Source organism: Diabrotica undecimpunctata, chromosome 5 (assembly GCF_040954645.1).
Source record: "Diabrotica undecimpunctata isolate CICGRU chromosome 5, icDiaUnde3, whole genome shotgun sequence".
Classification (NCBI taxonomy): domain Eukaryota; kingdom Metazoa; phylum Arthropoda; class Insecta; order Coleoptera; family Chrysomelidae; genus Diabrotica; species Diabrotica undecimpunctata.
Genome location: NC_092807.1, coordinates 53,549,940 through 53,570,196, shown reverse-complemented (window position 1 = coordinate 53,570,196; position 20,257 = coordinate 53,549,940). Strand labels below are relative to the sequence as shown.

Sequence of the window (20,257 nt, the reverse complement as noted above, 5' to 3'; positions counted from 1 at the left end):
TTTTCTGGCCCTTTCGTGAATATCTTCGCTTTACACGACCGTTTTACGCACCTCCAATACGTTTCTCCCGATTTTAGTACTTTATCTTGAGAAAAAGTAAAACTGTTCACTTTGAGCAAAATTTTACCACGATTACTTACTAACGTTGAAATTTCCATGTTCACTTTTCACTATTCTCTGACAAACTAATAACTAGTAACTAAGTAAATTTCAATGACCATCATTAAACCCTAATTATATCTAATATCTGGTACCTGCGATAATCCTTCCGGCAGCGTCCAAAACAAGGATACTTTTAAGACCCTCAGGTACTTTAGCGTCGAAAACATGCCCGCCCGCTATATATACAAATGGTATAATCCAATATCAGAGTTTTTGATGACTAACATGGATGATACTGAATCGTGCAGCAAATGAATGCCGCGCACCCGTCCGAAAATAAAACTTTTACTCTTAAACTTGACATATTTTTTATTATTTTACAATTTTTTCTAAAAATATATAAACGCATATAAATAATAATTATTTTAAATTATCTACAAATATAATAAATTTTATAAACACTGCTGTATTATTTACAATATTTATTTTTTTAATTCAGTACTTTTAGCTACACGAGAAATTTTTCGCCATTTACTAATTTGAGGTAAATATGTCTTTTGGAGCATTATTCCAGGTTCCTCTATGACCAGAGTTACAAAAATACCAAATACAAAACTTAATATTAAAACTATAATTCCATCTTGTACCTAAAAAAAGAACATGTTAAATTTATTTTAATATAGGTGAAAATTCTGTAAAAAAATAATGATAATGCTTTCATGTTAATATAAAACAAGTAAGAAAAATTTTATTTAAGAAGTTTTATTTAAAAAATCCTTTATAAAACGTGTATTATTATAAAAGAACCCTTTCGGGAGACATCACACACCATTTTTGGAATGACTATTCGATCATCAGTGCTGTTACTAGGTATACATGAGTGAAGCCACTGAAAATGCCGGTAAAAACCCTTTACATATTGTTAAATTATTTTTAAATTCCATTGTTAATGATAATATTTCATGATGATGTTTAAGTTTCAGACAGAATATACTTTATCTCAATTTAAGAGTCCTAAATTGGGGTTGTTGGCCCTGAGACGAAGTGTTTACGGGAACCTGTAGGAAGCCGTTTAAATTTAATTTGAATGTACAGGGTGATTTATGCAAGTCTAGGATTTTCCATCATCTTCATGTTTAGTAAAATAACAAACTCAATACATATTGTGAATAACACATGGTAAAATTTTAAAATTATGTATACTTTGTAACAAGAAATTAAATACAAAACTAAATATATTGATACTTAGTTTCGAAAATTAATTTTTTGTTTGCCTATTTTTAAAAGAATACCATTATGTGACGTCTTGACGAAAATTATACATAATTTCAAAATTTAATATTTTATGATTCATAATAAAGCCTACATAATTGGTTTGTTAAGAGCAAGTTGGTAAGCATCTTTTAACAAATAAAAATATAAAGCGTGTTTTATTAAAGATAAGAATTGCTGAATCACCCTCTATATTTAAATTACTATATAATATATACAGTGCTAGTTAAAAATCCGTTCCCACCAGCAAACAGACGTAGGCTTTTTAACTAGTCATAACAAATGACATAACAGTGACAGATGACGTTAGAGCGCTACTGTGACATATAATTTTAAATACGACCTTATGGCAAGTGATACCTCGATTTTCAATACCTATTCAACCATTTTAATTTTATTTGAGTTTAAACTAATTTTGATGAATAAATTAAATAAATATTAAAATTGTAGTTTCGCATTTAATTAATAAATATTAAAATCTGCACCTCTGTTTACTTGTCAAAAAGTTGACGTTTTCCAATTCTCTTTTTAAGTCAACGTCAACTTTTTTGACAATTAACCAGAGGCGAACGTTAGAATATTTATTAATTAAATGCAAAACTACAATTATTTTAATATACCTATTTAATCATACTAATCTTGTTTGGATTTAAGATGATTTTGACGAATAAATTAAATAAATACTAAAATTCTAGTTTAGCATTTAATATAAAAATAAAATTAAATTAAAATATAAATACTAACGTCCGCCTTTGGTTATTTGTCAAAAAAGTTGACGTTTGTCAATTCTCTAGTTGTTTTTAGTTTGCAAACGCGTTTATACTGAATATTTAGTTTTTGTTTCTGCTTAATTTAGTCAATTCAAGTTTAGTCAAGTTGTTTTTAGTTAGTTGTTCTTGTTTAGTTTATTTATTGTTTAACGAGACATTAAAATTTTTACCAAGGCAGAATGGTACGTACTGTAGCCGAAAATGTAGCAGCTGGATTAATAATTTTTATACAGCGATACATCTTTTTAATAGGAGAGGTACCCCGATCGCCCTACATCGAGAACTTATTTGAGGAAGTTTCTTCGATTGTATAAACAAACAGGTAGTGTTCAAGATGTCAAACGATCTGGTCGACTAACAATTAGTGATAACAAAAAAATGACATAATTTCAGAAATGGTATTGAACACTACTTCTTCTACAGCCCAAGTTGCATCTATCTATGAAATCAGTCAAAAGACAGTACACCGAGTTTGACTGAAAACTAATTTCATCCATACAAACTAAAAATTGTGCAATAACTTTTAGATGATGACCCCGACCGAAGACTAGAATTCTGTCAAGATATGTCAAATAAAATTAACCAACAGATGGATTACATAAAAACAATTTGTTTTAGTGACGAAAGTATTTTTCCTCTCAATAGAAATGTTAACACACACAATGTGAGATATTGAAGTGACACAAATCCTCGCGTCTTTGGTGAAACACATATTCAATTTGAAAAAAAAAAAAATGCTTGGGTAGATATTTTAAGAAATCACATGGTTGGGCCTGTTTTTCTCAATACTAACTTAACCGATGAAGTGTATCTGGATATGTTACAAAATGGAATTGAACCGTTAATAGATGAAATTCTGGAGGATAATCCAGATGAATTCGGCAACTTGGAAATAACGTCTCAACAAGATAGTGCTCCCTGCTGTATACCATTATGGTACAGTACGACTTTACCTAGATAAGGAATATCGTGGTAGATGTAGAACGAGTACGGCAAGAGTTAAAAAAATAGGATGCATTACTGTCAGGAAGTAGATGGAGCACATTTTGAACACTTACTATAAGAACTGGTTATCAAATATTTATTAATTAAATGAGAAGCTACAATTTTAGTATTTTTTTTAATTTATTCATCAAAATGAGCTTAAACTTAAACAAAATTGTTATGACTGAATGGATATTTTCAATACATTTCAAACAAGGTATCACTTGCTATAAGGTCCTATTTAAAATTATTTGTCACAAGGGCGTTGTAACGTCATCTGTCACTATTACGTCATCTGTTAAGAGTAGTTGAGAAGCCTACGTCTGCTCTGTTTATTACCTCTCACTATTATAACGATAATCGTTCAAAAGATACGAGGTGGGAACGGATTTTTGACTAGCACTGTATATAATAATCATCATCATCATCAATGGAGCTACAACTCTTAGTGAGTCTTTGCCGCGTTTACTATTGCCTTCCATGTTTGTCGATCCTGTGCCAGTAATTCCCATTGTCGCACTCCCATTTTCTCTAGATCTTCTTTGACTGCATCTTTCCACCATTTTCTAGGCCGCCCTACAGACCTTCTTCCCTCTGGACTTTACCAGAACACATTGTTTATAAGGCGATTGTCGTTACTGCGTATCACATGCCCTACCCCTCTGAGTCTATTGGCCTTTATATATCTGACTAGATTTTCCGAATAGAGACTCTAGCTCGTTATTGTATCTGCCCCTCCATTCGTTTGTTACGCTGTCTCTGCAAGGGCCATATATCATTTGAAGAATTTTACGTTCCCACACTAGCAATTTATTTATTTCTCTTTTTGTTAGCGACCAAACATATAAAGTAAAAAAGATTTTTTATTACTTAATTATTAAGTATATTTATGTTTATTTTGATTACAAAGTATTACCAAGTGTCAAAACCAAATAATGTGTTTAATTTGTTTATTAAAGACCGTCCATTTCTGAAGTGGAAACCGAAACGCCAAAATAAATGTATTTTATTGAAATTGTAGTTAATTTTTATTAAAGATACATAATTTAATCAAATAAAATAAAATTTTTTGGAAAATATTAATTAAGCATTACTGGAGACGATATTATTTCCTAGTTTTTAGTTCCTATTTCCTTAAGTTTACCGTTAAATTTCTATAAAGTAACCATTCACCATCAGTTTACCCAATGTTTGCTGAATACATCAGGTTATATAATATCGTGTTATATAAACCAGAAACTTACACAATCTTGTATGTAAAAGCAGCAGTTACTGGAATTTAAACACGTGTTAAATGGGGTTCGACTTAAATAGCAGTATTCAATATTGATCAAGTAGGTACATTCATACCCCAAACACTTGGAAACTGCACACAGCTATGTAATAAGCAAATACAGATGTAATTTAATTAGAGTTTGTCACTTAATTACATCCGTATTTAAATATTAAAGGGGGAATTAATTATACGTACGTGCGTGAAAAAGTATTTGAAATTTAATTTAATGTATTTTCAGGATCAAAACATTTACCTCGAAAAAGACATTTAAAAAAAAAAGAGAATAATATTAGTCAATGGACGTCGGGAAAAATATAAAGGAGAGAAAATTTTATAAGGATTAGTAAGAGACTAGGTCTGACATATATATTCAGAATTTTAAGGTCGTCAAAAAGCAAAAAAAAAGTAGTTGTAGCAAAAGCACACACACACACACACACACATGTGATCAACCCTGCCTCTAACGAACATGTGTATACCATTATAAAGTGGGATCCACACGTCCGAAAATCAAACCGGTCACACTTCGCTATTGAACGTGTGAAGTACCTCACCTCCTCAACGTGTGACTTACGTGAGGAGGTTTATGATCTGAAAGTTACTTTGGGTGCCCTGGGTAATGGGACACCCTCTGTTTTTATTGACTGTGGTTAAGCCACACCTAACTTTAGGGGTAGTACACATGTCGGCTTTTCTCCCCATTTACTTAACTGACTCTATAGAAGTTACTCTAACTTGACATCGGGACTGGTGTTCCTAAAAATAAAAAGTGTGTGTTTCGAACAGAGAGCCACCAGCCTGGGCTAATGACTCTGTCCGAAAAATAGTGTGTGCTCGTACACTCAGCCGCCGAATTGGCAAAATAAATTTTGTTCTTCTCGCCGGCTGAGCACCCGAGTAGGGTCTGGTCACCGAGCCCATGTATGACGCACATGACCTCGGTGCTCGGAATTCGCGATAGGATCAGCATTCGATCTGCCTGAGGGGCCTATGCCTGACGGCTGGTATAAAAGGCCTGACGGGCCTTTTATACTTTTAAATTGGGTTTTTTTGATGTTTTTATACCAAACAGCAGATGACTTTTGGTGTTCGAAAGAAGACATGGTTTTGTTTAGACAGTGAGCGAATTTTTGTTTTTTGTCTTAAAATACTACTACTAATCTAACTTAACTATGGAGTGTGCATTTCCAAATGTATACTGTTTTCACACACTCCGTGTATATGTTCTTTGGGTTTTGTATTTTTTTCCTATATCCAAACTAATACTATGTGTGCTTGCGTTGGGGTGTGCATTCCCAGGTGTATATTGGTCTTTTATACTATCGTTTTAGTCTCGCCAGACTGTGACTGAATTGCTACAACCATCCAAGCTCATCCAACCAACCGTCTCTTGATTGGTTGCAGGAATTCTGCCTCATTTTTTGGTGCTCACTGTCTAAAATACATTGGTTTGACTCCTCTTTGGCTATCTCATTTCTTTATTTTATTTTATTTTTATTCTTTTTTTTATTTTGGTATGTTTAATGCCTCTCTGATCATCCAGTTTTGGGCTATCTGGATTTTCTTCCTGTTACTTTTGTATGTGTGTCCCGATGCGGCAGATGCATATGTTAGTGAGGGTAGTATTATGCTGTTAAGTACTCTGATTTTTGTTTTGAAGCGAAGTTTGCTCTTTCTGCCTATTAGTAAGAAGAGTTGACTTCTTAGGGCTTTTTCTTTGTAGACTGCTTGTTTTACATGTTCTGTGAAAGTAAGCTTTTTGTCTAGTATGATTCCGAGGTATTTAGCCTCGTTTGTCCATTCTACAGGGGTGTTGCCTATGGTGATCTCCCTGTCCGGTCTACTTCTTAGGTGTCTGTACATGACGGCTTGTATCTTTTCGGGGTTCAGGGCAATTTTTCACTTTATGCACGATCTTTGGAATCTATTCAGAGCACTTTGCAGGTGGCTGGCAGCTAGGTTAGAATCTCTACTGCTAGCTGCTATGACTGTATCGTCCGCGTACAGACTAACCAGTGTTCTCGGGTCTGTTGGAGTGTCAGCTGTGAATATAGTATATAAGTACGGCGATAGCACTGCTCCCTGAGGCACTCCAGCTTCCAGGACTCCGAGCCTGGATAGGGTTGGTCCAATCCGAACTCTGAACCTTGTGTTCGCCAGGTATGACACCATTTCTAGGTTATTCCCGTCTCGTTTTTGTCTGAATGACGATTGAACGCCCTGATTTTGCAAATTTGTTTACTGAGACAATCTTTTTGTCTGCAGCTTTTTGCAAAAATTTTTGGTGTTCGCTTTACCGTTTTCAGTATGATCGCCGGTGGTTTTGGCGATCCTTTTGTTGTTGTTTTTGTCTGTTTCGTTTCTTCGGTGGTTTTTTCTGCAGCTTTGCTAGTGCTCGGCTGAGATTCCTTTTCTTGCCTTTTTGCTTGGCGTTGCTTTATTGTTTTGTCCATTTCCTTTTCTTTGCATTTTTGGATGATTTCAGTTTTCCTTTCGGCAACACTGATTTGGACCACTTCCTCTGTGCGAGGTTTGTCTGAGCCTTTTTTGACTGAGTATATTTGCCATTCGGCATTGTCAGTCTCCATGTCTTCTGCTGTTTCCTGATTTTTTATTATTGGTATTATTTTATCCTTTTCCTTTTCGGTTGCCTTTGTCTTTTCCTTGGTTTTTTCCTTTTCAATTGTCTTCGTTTGGATTTTGACTTTGATTCCGTTTTTTTTACCGGAATCTCGGTCTTTTTTCCTTTTTCTGGTTTTGTTCCCTTCTTGTTGTTCTCAATTAAGGCCAGAATTTTATCTGTTAGCCTTTTATTTTCTTGATCTTTTTCATGGATGATCCGTTGCAGCTCCTTCATCTAAAGTTTCATTTCCTTCATATTCTTGTTGTAATGTTCTTGTTGTAATATAATTGCTTTGTTTAATTTATCAATGGCCCGGAGCATTTCTGCTTTTTCCATTTTTTCGTTGTTCTCCTTCTCCATTTCTTTAATTCTTTTTGCTTCCTACTCCTCGGATTCCGAATCGGAGTGATTTCGATTTCTTCTCGTATCCTCTGTGTCCTCATCTCAATTTTTCATCGCGTTGTCGGTTATAATATTAAGTCAATTAGGTTATTAGAAAAAATAGCGACGGGATGTCGTCTTCTTCTGTTTCTTGCTCCGGCACCTGCGTCTCGGAGCTTGTGGGGGAGGGGATTTCGCCCATAGATGCCTTACGGCCGTGAACAGTAATTGTTCGAGAAATTTTGATATCTTTACTTAGACGTCTTTGTTTTTTTTTCTAACGAGCTGGCCGCTGCCAGATCGGATTCTGGGTGCCGTCCCAGGGACCTACGCAGTTGTTCACTCCCTAATTTCTCAGGGAGGGATCCACTTGCAGTTTCTCTAACCACAGAAGCAGGGGCCGTTTCTGTCCGACTTTGTCAAATGTCAAACCCGAAACCTGTGGTTAACCCGAATAATCTTCACAAACGCGAAGTTATTAATAGCCTCCGCGAGGAGCCTATAAAAACAGCTCTTCGCTTTGTCAAAAACAATCTGCCGGTGCCATCTACGGTGTCTTACCCACCGAGAGCTAATAAGCTCTGTTGATTACCAGGTCAGTTACTCCTTTCAAAACACGTCCGCTCTGTTCAAGTCGAACTTCCCCCCATCGAATGCCTATTTTGCAATTGTGTTTCACGAAATTTGTTATAACTCCGGTTCTAACAATCGGATCAAAGTTTACCAACCACCATTTTGTTAATTTTTTTAAAAGGAACCATTTTTATATTGTGGTAAAATTATATACCGCTAATTATTTAGGATATACAATTACTTAAACAATTAAATTGTTAATTACAAATTATCTGACGGGTTCTCAGCCTGATACTCTCGAAAAATCAAATCTAGCACAAAACAAAAACACAAAAAATTGTCAAGATACCGAGGGAACAGAAAAGTGCATACTCATCCTCACCTGGCACTTAGACTAATATATATTTTTATACGTTATTTTATGTTTATAAAATGAAAAATAGAGCAAGATATTGAACAAAAAAAGTTAGCAATATATTAGTAAAATGACAAAATAAAATATGCAAGTTCGTTACGAAGCCTGTTTGCACCCAAATAATCACTAATTGCATCGTCTATTTGAAGTATTACTTATTTTCTGTACTATTTATTTGGGTGACCAATTGCATTTACAATAAATGTTTACAATATGTTCACTATTTACCTAATTTTTTCTGCGTCAACTGCATCAAATATAATTCTTTTTGGTGAAGGTAATTTAATATTATTGCTCAAATAACTTTCTTTTAGTAAAACAATTTATTGTATCTGACTTAATTAGAAACAGAATCAAATCCAGACTTGCACATTTATTATTCAGATACATATAAATTGCTTGCAATATCGCTATTATTTTGAATGCATTACTCGTGACTATCGTTGTTCTACCGCTGTTTCCCATTTAATGGTGGTGTTGTAAGCCAATGCAAATCCTTCCTAAAGTAATCACCTGTATATTAGCCTTCTATCAGATAAATGCTGTACACGTATTCACAATGACTTTTGATATCGTTAACTACTATGTCTAAATAGGAATTACGCTTTGGTCAGTTTAGCATATTTCTTATTGTACTTTTAAAATATCAATAACGTGATAGATCTCTGAAAATGCTGTAAAAAAAACTATTATGTTGAGATATGTTGGGGAGAGTGTTGTACCTCGGACCGGGTTGTACCTCGGGTCAGTTGACTTTCTTTCTTACCCACTGCAGATTTCTCTTCGATTTGGTTGAATTAGTGGTTTAATAATATCAGCGGTAGATGGCATCTAAATACACTTATCAAAAAATTGCAGCGTGGTGACTTGCAGAGCGTTTTGTGTTTTGTTTGATCGTAAGTAAATTATTTACCTATTTGTTATCTGTTAAAATCCGCTTCAAATGTAAATATATATATTTTATTATTATCTGTAATGGACAATATATATTTACGCTTGATAATCATAAATGTATTTTTTGTCTAAACGCATAACCTAATATTAGAAAACAAAAAACAGCTGAAATTGTTACGTTGTGTACCTTGGGTCACCGGTAGGTCGTGTACCTTGGACCGGACCAAGGTACAATCTTATTACGAATTAACATTATTTTGACTTTTATTTAAATTAATTGGTGTGTCTGTTACCAAAAAACCTTTTATTATTGTTACAGATAGTCATTTTAAAATGCCGAGAAGTAAAGTGGGTATCAAAAGACCACATTTAAATGCCCAGGATTTAACTGCAGCCGCAAATAAATGCATAAGTGGTGAATTATCAATTAGGGAAGCAGCAAAGTGCTATAACATATCAAAAACCACGCTGATCAGGCACGTAAAATCCTTCAGGCAGTCGGGGGCTTCAGAATTTTCTTATGTTGCTGCCAATAATGTAAAACAAGTTTTTAATAAAGAAGAGGAAGCTGAGTTAAAAATATATCTTCTCACTGCTGCACGCCTCCACTATGGTTTGACGAAAATGGAAGTTCGTACTTTAGCATACCAGTATGCAACTGCAAATAACAAGTCTTATCCGCCTTCTTGGGACCAAAAAAAGATAGCTGGCAAGGAATGGCTGAGGCAGTTTCTTAGAAGACATGAAGATTTATCACTTCGTAAACCAGAACCTACAAGTTTGGCCAGATCAACATCCTTCAATAAAACAAATATATCTTTCTTTTTTAAGAACTACAAAGAAGCTTTGTCTCGTGGAGATTTTTCCCCAGAAAAAATTTGGAATTGTGACGAGACAGGGTTAACGACTGTCCATGTACCACCAAAAATTGTAGGACCTAAGGGAATAAAACAATTAGGTCAAATGACAAGTGGAGAGCGAGGTCAAAATGTAACCTTGATAGCCTCAATAAATGCAATCGGAAATCATATTCCGCCAATGATGATATTTCCGAGGGTTAATTTTAAGCCTCACATGCTAAAAGGTTGTCCAGTTGGAACTATAGGAGGTGCAAATTCGTCCGGCTGGTCAAACGAAATATTGTTTTTGAAATACCTACAACACTTTAAAAATCATGTGAAACCAACAGTTGAAAATCCAGTTATATTACTTTTGGATAATCACGATAGCCACGTGAATGTAAGTGTCATTAATTTCTGTAAGAAGAATGGAATTCTACCGATAACGTTTCATCCCCACACCAGCCACAAAATGCAACCGCTCGATCGAACAGTTTTTGGACCGATGAAAACTTATTATAATACCGCCTGTAGTGAGTGGATGATTATGCACCCTGGACAACCTATTACTATTATTAATATGTGTATTTTAATAATTGTTTGTTCTTAAATGCTTGTTAATTAAATAAATAGTTTTTAAATTGCCACATGTAGATATAAACGTGGATTTTATAAGTGGTGTATAAGGAAGTTTTTCAGGATTATTTTCTATTTTTTTCTATTCACTACAAAGAACATGTCGAGACCTTTTTTATAACTTTATGCTGCAACCTCACACAAGAAAGTGTTTTATCTTATATTGTAAATTATACAATTTCACCATTTTGTTACACTATTGTAGCTGCTCTTAAATGTTTCGGTTGTAGTCTTAGTCTACTGATAGTGTCATGAAAATCCATACCTTTCAAATTACAATAAGGTGATCACAGCTGCCTACTCTACATCATATAAATATCGAAAATGTATTCATTTAGTTAGCAGCTGAATATTAAAAGCTAAAGCCGTACTCTTACCTACGAATTCATCTTCAGAAGAAAGCTGCATAACCTATAGAGAATCTTATTTATAGACAGCAATCCCAAGCACTGGATTTGACATTAAAATAATTTACATAACAACTAAGTACAAAATTCCTAAATTGTAAGATCAATTTCAATCATAAAAAAATAGCTAAACCTAATAAACAATTAGATAAATACAAAAAACTTATCATTAAAAAATGTACCTTATCAATTTTCACTAAACTTTCTAGTAGACAACTGAGAGCATATAATAAATTATTTCTTAACAATAAAGCAACTCAACTAAGAAACAAATTTCAAAACAATTTCTTAAAAACTAAACCAAATTGGTTAAAAAATCTAAGCAATATAGGTTAACCTAAAGATATAGAACAACTGTTTGCACTATGCCCTAAATTTAGTGTAGAACCCGGAGTAAGGTATGGCATTTGTATTATTAGTCTATTACCTGATGTAGACTTAGACATCATCATCATCATACCGCCTGTAGTGAGTGGATGATTATGCACCCTGGACAACCTATTACGATTTACGATATAGTCGAACTTGCAGGTAAGGCATTTCCAAAAGCATTTACTACATCTAATATCCAGAAGGGATTTGAGGTGAGCGGTCTCTATCCCGTCAATGAAAACATTTTTGAAGATAATGAGTTTCTGTCTTCGTATGTAACTGATCGTCCTTTAAACCAGCTTACTGACAGTCGCGAGCAAGTCAATGTTGAACAGGACGGGGAAAAAACTAAAACTACAGTTAATGAAATGGAAGTCTCTACTCCTTCTACCTCAAATATTCGTCAAGCAGGAACTTCAGGAAGTTCTATTACACCTGAAATGTTGCGACCCTATCCAAAGGCACCTGTTCGCAAAAAGAAGTTAGGAAGAGCAAGAGGAAAGTCACGAATACTTACCGATACTCCAGAGAAAGATGAAATAGCTACGCTTAAACAGGGAAAGACGGTATCATTTGAGAAAGTGCAGGCAGTTACAAAGCAAATAGCGACAGAAGATATACAAAATGTGCCAAAGAGAGCTGCTAAGTATGATAGTGAATCAAGTTCAAGTGATGGAGGTACATTTGAGGACTTGGTAACTAGAGAAGAAGAATTATTAAATGACCAAAAAATATATGACTTGTCTGAAAATAACGAGATTAAAAAAGGAGACTTTGTTTTAGTGAAAGTGGCAGGGAAGAAATCTTTTGTTTATTATGTTGCCGAGATACTGAACAGTGGAATTAATAATGAACTTAGATATTTACGTAGAATTCTAGATTCCAATAAGTTTATAAACGACTCAACCGAGACTTATGATTTTTTACGCAATGATATTGTACGTAAATTTCCACAACCGCACAAAATAAGCGGAACTGCACGTCACGATGCGCACCTGAAATTTAATGTTAAATTTAGCGGATGTAATGTCAAATAAGTTTTTATTTACTAAATTAATCATTAGTTAATCATAATGTTCTGATTATTTTGAGATATTCAATAAAACATTTCAAGATTTGTTCTATTTTTTTTTTATAACTGACCCAAGGTACAATATAATGCTGGTCCAAGGTACAATATATGCTGGTCCAAGGTACATTACCAGTTTGTACCTTGGGTCAACATGCAAGGGCCTGCTAAAATATATTTTTTAACCAACTACTAAGCTTAAAATGTGTCAATAAAAAGAAAGCATGTAGCCAAATAAACAAAGTAACTAATACATTGGATAAACTTTGCAAATATATAATTTTAGGATTTAGAAAAAAATAAAAACTAAAAATTGACCCAAGGTACACACTCTCCCCTTTTCATATTTTAAATATAACTTTTCTTCTCAACCAAAAACTGTCATTGTTCTCTGACAGACACTTCCGGATTTGACAACTAATATGCCCCGTCCAAACATGACAACTTCATAATGTGTTCTTCCTAATATGTGTATTTTAATAATTGTTTGTTCTTAAATGCTTGTTAATTAAATAAATAGTTTTTAAATTGCCACATGTAGATATAAACGTGGATTTTATAAGTGGTGTATAAGGAAGTTTTTCAGGATTATTTTCTATTTTTTTCTATTCACTACAAAGAACATGTCGAGACCTTTTTTATAACTTTATGCTGCAACCTCACACAAGAAAGTGTTTTATCTTATATTGTAAATTATACAATTTCACCATTTTGTTACACTATTGTAGCTGCTCTTAAATGTTTCGGTTGTAGTCTTAGTCTACTGATAGTGTCATGAAAATCCATACCTTTCAAATTACAATAAGGTGATCACAGCTGTCTACTCTACATCATATAAATATCGAAAATGTATTCATTTAGTTAGCAGCTGAATATTAAAAGCTAAAGCCGTACTCTTACCTACGAATTCATCTTCAGAAAGCTGCATAACCTATAGAGAATCTTATTTATAGACAGCAATCCCAAGCACTGGATTTGACATTAAAATAATTTACATAACAACTGAGTACAAAATTCCTAAATTGTAAGATCAATTTCAATCATAAAAAAATAGCTAAACCTAATAAACAATTAGATAAATACAAAAAACTTATCATTAAAAAATGTACCTTATCAATTTTCACTAAACTTTCTAGTAGACAACTGAGAGCATATAATAAATTATTTCTTAACAATAAAGCAACTCAACTAAGAAACAAATTTCAAAACAATTTCTTAAAAACTAAACCAAATTGGTTAAAAAATCTAAGCAATATAGGTTAACCTAAAGATGTAGAACAACTGTTTGCACTATGCCCTAAATTTAGTGTAGAACCCGGAGTAGGGTATGACATTTCTATTATTAGTCTATAACCTGATGTAGACTAAGACATCATCATCATCATTCTGGCTTTACAACCCTACGTAAGTCTTAGCCTCAATAATTTCTCTCCAGTCGTCCCTATCCATCGCCTTTGTCTGTCAAGAACGTATTCCCATATTTCTCATGTATTCATCGATGTTATCAAGGAACCTTGATCTAGGTTTTCCTCTTCTTCTCTGACCAATGGACCTATCAAGAAGCATTTTTCTAGCTAGGTCATTTTATTCTATCCGCATTACATGGCCTATCTACCTCAGACATCCTATCAATATGTTTTAAGATATCGGTGTAATGTATGCTTCTTTAGGACTGTGGGACAAAATATAACATAAAGCTACTTACGACAGGTTTTATTAAGCTTTATAAGGATATATAAATTAACATTATTATTCTTGTTCACATGGAGTCCCTAACCTAAGTGTGTTGTCCATGTCTGGTTGTCATGTCACAGCTGTCACTTGGATCCGTTTACCAAGTGTAATGTTGCCAAATATATGCGTACATGAGAATCTCGTACATAGTATCTCATATTGCCAAAAAGATTTGCTTTGTATTCAACTAGCGTAAATGTGTAGAATTGGTGGAATTGGTGAAGTTGGTTAACATTTAGTAAAAACTTACCAGAGCAGTCTCTTATTTTATTTATAGAGTACAGAAAAATTAAAAAAAAAACTTTTTCATCTTTAATTTAAACCTAGCAGAACTATTAACTTCACACAAGGGTTAGTCGAGAGATAAAAAAATACTAGGGTGGTAATAAATTCGTAAAACACAACACACCTAGCAAAACACTGTGGTATATCATAAATATTTTTTTTAATTTCGCTGGCTCGAATATTAAGCTAGCGGGAAAGTTCCCAAATAAGATTAATTAAGAAATTATCAGGGTGGTTAAAGTTTAGTAAAAACTTAACAAAAAACTTTTTCATTTCAGTTATAAATAGAGGACAGTGAACTTGTAAAAGAACATTTTTTCACCTTAAATATTAACCCAACCTAATTATTTACTTCTCATAAGGGGTAGTTGTGGGGTAAATAATTACTAGTGTGGTATTAAATTCGTAAAAAACTAGCAGACAATTGTGGAATATGATAAATAATTTTTTTTTGGAATTCTGCTAGCTTGAATATAAAGCTAGCGGAATCGCTCCTATTAGGGGCAGGTTTGGGGGTGAAAATTTATTAGGTTGGTAATAAATTATTAAAAAATGGTTGAAAAAAAAATGCTATAGAAAAAAAGTTTTTTAATTCTGCTAGCTTGAACCTTAAGCCAGCAGAATCGCTCCCCTTAAGGTAGTAAAAAATTATTAGGGTGGGAGAGAGTATATAAATTAGTGAAAAATAAGTGAAAAATATGGCGTAGCTTAAATTTGATTCCACTTATGTGTCCCCGCTAGCTTAAGGGTTCTAATAATTTTTAAGTTTTTATCTGTGAAATAGTTTAGGTAAGTAATTTTTTACTTTGACATAATAAATTTAGTTATTGTATGTAATAAGACAGTTAAAATAAAGTGGATTATTTTGAGATAATAATATATAAAATTATGAACATGAGAACATGAGAGGGGGTAAGTATGTTTGCATATTTTTTAAGAGGGTATGGGTGTGTGGGGGGTGGGGGAGAGTTTTGGTGTGTATGTATGTGTGATTAGTTGATTTTTATTTTTTTATTTTACATTACAGATGAACAGATAATATTATTATGTCTGCCCCGATCCCAAAAGATGTAGAGTTCAAAGTAATACAAATCAAGAAGAGTTTAGGAGATGGTATGAAAATTTTTGGAGTGGCGAATAAAGTCGTGTGGATAAAGAAGATAAGGATCAAGTAGAATAGAATGTTATAGAGAAAAGCGATTACCAAACAGTCTCTAAACAAAAGGTTTCATCAGAAGAGAAGACAATTGCAATAAAAATTATAACTAGGATAAAGATAAAACGATTAAGTGAAAAAAACAATAAGAATTTTTAACACGTATCCGTTCTCATAATATTCTATAGCACTTTCCTGATCCCAAAGGTGATTCACAAAATGCGATTTCAGGAATTGACTATTTAAAACTTTTCCTAAGTAAAGTAATTATTGAAATAATAACTACGTCGACGAATACATATATTGAAAAAGTTAAAAAAAAGGTTTCAAAGGGATAGAGATGCTAGATTAACGGATGATAGAAAAATTCGTGCATTTATTGGAATTTTGTTCTTGAATGAGACATTTAGAAGTTCAAGAAAAAATATTTAAAAACTCTAGAACAATTCAAAAGATAGTGGTATTGGAACGTGCTACCTTGCAATGAACGAAAAACGGTTTAGATTTTTAAAAAGATGCCTGAGATTTGATGATATCAGAACAATAAACGAAATAAAGGAAATAGATAAACTAGTAGCAATATCCATAATGAAAGTCTTAGAAATATTTGAAGCTAATTTCCATAAAAATTTCAGTAAAAGTAAATTTTTGACTATAGACGACCAACTATCGCTTTTTGGGGTCGCTGCAGTATTAAACAATATACAGTATGATGCAAATGTATGGAATAAATTTATGTGTTGGACATTACGTCATCAGTGTCAGTGTAATGACGTAATCGACGATTTTTTTAAATATAAACCGAGGTCACGCGACAGCTCATTTGAAAGGTCTTCTTATTGCCTTTCCAATGATATAATCATTTGAATATTTATTTATAGAGGGTTAACCAAAACTGTTGGTTTATTAATACAATTAACTTACAATGAATGTAAACTTAAATACAATTAAATTACACCAAATGTTCAAATTGACGAGCTTCAGCAATAATACAATGTGATAGATGGGCAATAAATTCTTTCCTAACGTTTTCGATGACTTCAGGTGTTGTTTGTGCAATTTCCGTTCTGATAGGCTTTTTCAACTCTTATATTATTCTGTCGATTTTGATACACTTTGCTCTTTAGATATCCCCATAAAAAAAGTTTGACGGAGTTAAATCTGGAGACAATGGTGGTCATTCGATGGGCCCCCTTAAACCTATACACCTATCTGGAAAAACGTTATTAAGGTAATTTCGTTCCTCAACGCCGTAGTGTGGGGGAGCCCCATAATGTTGGTACCACAAATCATTTCTATTTGAAAATAGCTGATTCAGATGTGGCAACGAATAATCCTGAAGAAATTCTAGATAACAAGAAGCAGTAAAGTTTTCCTCAACAAAATATGGCCCTACAATTTGATTGTTTATAATGCCGGTCCAAACATTTACCTTCTCGGGATATTGTGTCTTATACTCTTCCATTCAATGTGGATTTTCACTTGCCCAGTATTGATATGTCTGGCGATTTACGTGACCGTTCAGCTTAAAAGACGCTTCATCAGAAAAAGTACCTTTTGTCTTATTTCTATTATTTCTATTACTTCTATTTTAGCACTCTTACAACAGTTGATTGGTGGACATTTTTATCTAGTGCGACGTGCCTAAAACTGGTATGGGGATTTTCTTGAAACGCCAGTACAACGTCCAGTTTCTTGGCTTCGGATATTGATTTTCTACTACTTCTGGGAAGATCTTTAACACGGACCGTTTCTCTATTTTTTTTTTTTTTTTCAATTTTACTTACTGTTGATTGAGTAATTATTCCGAGATTGGAGTATTTAGCATTAAATAAATTACGAACTTCTGCTTAAGTCCTCACTCTATCTCCATAACCAATCATGATTAAAATCGGGATTCGTTCTGTTTCTGTTAGTTTTAGTTTTGTAATACTGTTATTAATGCTTAAGAGTAAAAATTTGACGTCTATTATTTGACAGACTCACAGATCATTGACAAATAAAGACGAGTCAATGACAATATAAATTTAAATATTTTTCAAAAATAACTTAGAATACTTACTACAATAATTAATTTCAGATTATAATGTAGCATTGTTTGTTATTAATGCATTTTTTTTTTCGGAACCAGCTAAAAACACTATTTTGTTTTATTCCCAGTGGAGTTTCTTAGTATATTTTAGTTCAGTAAATGAATATTTATTCTAGTTCCATGTTAAATAACAAAGTTCATAATTTTCGTCAACCCTGTAAACATAAATATTCAGCTGATTACATCGTTAGAGATTACATCGATAAAAAGACCTTTCAAATTAGCTGTCGCGTGACCTCGGTTTGTATTTAAAAAAATCGTCGATTACGTCATTACGCCGACACTGATGACGTAATGCCAACACATATATATTAGTTGATGGTCATTCAAAAATTTAAATTGGTATGTTTTAAGATTTTTTTTAAAGTCGCCTGTTTCTGAAATAATGAATTTATTCCATACATTTGCATCATACTGTATACCTAGTAAGCCTGCCAGATATGGAATCAAGATGTTCGCATTAGTGGATGCAAAGACCTTCCACACATTTAATCTCGAAACCTACGTTGGAACACAACCCGAAGGACCATGCAAGTAATTCTTCTGAAGATTTAGTTTTGAGGTAACTACACTCTGTAGAAGGAAAAAAACACAAGGTCAATTGGTTTACCAGTGTGCTACTAACAAAAAAACTATTAGAAGAGAAAAACTAAGTTACGTTGATATCAGAGTTCTTATCTAGAAAAATAGAGGAGAACGAACTTTACTCTTTGGTTTTCAGAAAAATTTCACCATGGTTTCCTATTGTCCTTAAAAAAATAAGTGTGTTCTATTAATTTCTTCTACGCAAAATGATAATGCGATTGACCCGGAAGCTGGAGACAAGAAGAAACTCGAAACGTTACCTTCTAGAACCATACTAAAATAGGTGTAAAAAGCACACAAATCGGTGGTCCATTGGCATATTTTTTAATCCGTTAAATATATCTGCGATATACTGCCTGATGTATATATCAAGCTAATAACACAAACGAAAAAGTTTCATGAAGCAACTACATTAAAAACTTAGCACAATAACTATTCACTAACCCCAAATTAAATATAGATCAATTATGCCTTCCCTGCCTAGAGAACTTAGACGACGAGCTCGCGTACTGCCTGGAGTTCAAGACGTCGTGCGCCCTCCCCCTAATATTCTAACAACTAACGTGGGAGGATCTTGTATTTGTTCATGAGTTCATAATAAGTCAACAAGAAGGTCATGCCAAAGATGTGGCAAATTTGCATGCAAGGATCAACTCAGGGATGTTTGCACTAAATGTTTGACGGACTAAAATTGTGTCACGTTTACCATTTAATAATTTTGTACTTTGTTTACTTTTATGTACATTTCGTTATTATTCTTTACTATTGGTCATAGGTAAGTTCAAAAGCATTCAAAAATTGTATTGTTAACTAAATTGAGTTTATTTTTGTGACCACTTTCAATTACACAAAAAAGCACGACCTCGGTTTTAATTTTACCATTTTCAAAGTTACCAAAGCTAAGGAACAAAACGTATCTAATATCAAAGTACAGACATTGAAAAACACGTTTTTAACCACTATTTGTTAAATTTGTCAAAATTTAGTATTATACAATAAAAAACTCTTGGTCTACTATCGTCGAACGCGTGACTAAACTCGTCAGCAAAACCCAAAAATCGCGCGACCAACGGAGGGTACGTAATATTACAGCTTGTCAAATTTAAGGTGATACTTGACAAATTTGTCCACTTGCGTAGAAAATTAAGTAAGAAAGCATTCGGAGGAAAAGAGATACATAATGCGCTCGGTCTCTTCGCCTCGTTGGTACACTCCATACTACAAGTTTACAGAGAGTGACCTTATTTATTAATGGAAGTTCTATGATATGTCTATATTGTATGAAATTTTGACGTTTTAATTTTTCCTTTGGAAATTTTTCTCAAAATACAAAATATTTTGTTTTTGTTACTTGGTAAAAAAATTCTTCCAATAATTATATTTTATTTGACTCATTAATATTGACCATTCAGTCATGTTGAAGCGGTAGTTTTTTCGAACACTTTTATAAATGTCTCGTTCTGTAATTTTATAAGAGGAATATTGGCAGAGATGAAAGCTTTACATTTGAATCATGAATGTGTTGCTTGTGTGAGTACATTTCAAAAGGTAAAAGAAATAATAAATTAGACTTACTCACAATCAATTTAATTTAACTATCCAGACGACCGGTTTCGCTTTCTATAATATGCAAAGCATCTTCAGGTCTCGATACAAAGTTAAATAAATGCTGAAATAATAAACCCATATTAGGGTGTTGTCTAATAAAGATAAACAACGATAGATGATATAAATTATATAACTTACAGTAACTATGCCAATATTACGATATTAATTATGAATGAATTTGTAC

At 33.2% G+C, this 20,257-nt stretch overlaps 1 protein-coding gene across 1 annotated transcript in view; it reads right to left on the bottom strand.

Moving 5' to 3' along the window:
- Positions 1-472: 472 nt before the first annotated feature.
- The window catches only part of LOC140440630 (O-acyltransferase like protein-like), a 78,179-nt gene continuing 58,394 nt past the window's right edge, over positions 473-20,257 (bottom strand). The window contains exon 9 of the mRNA XM_072530997.1: positions 473-749. Within this exon, the coding sequence (XP_072387098.1) occupies positions 585-749 (165 nt within the window). The 3' untranslated portion in view covers positions 473-584. The remainder of the gene's footprint in view (positions 750-20,257) is intronic.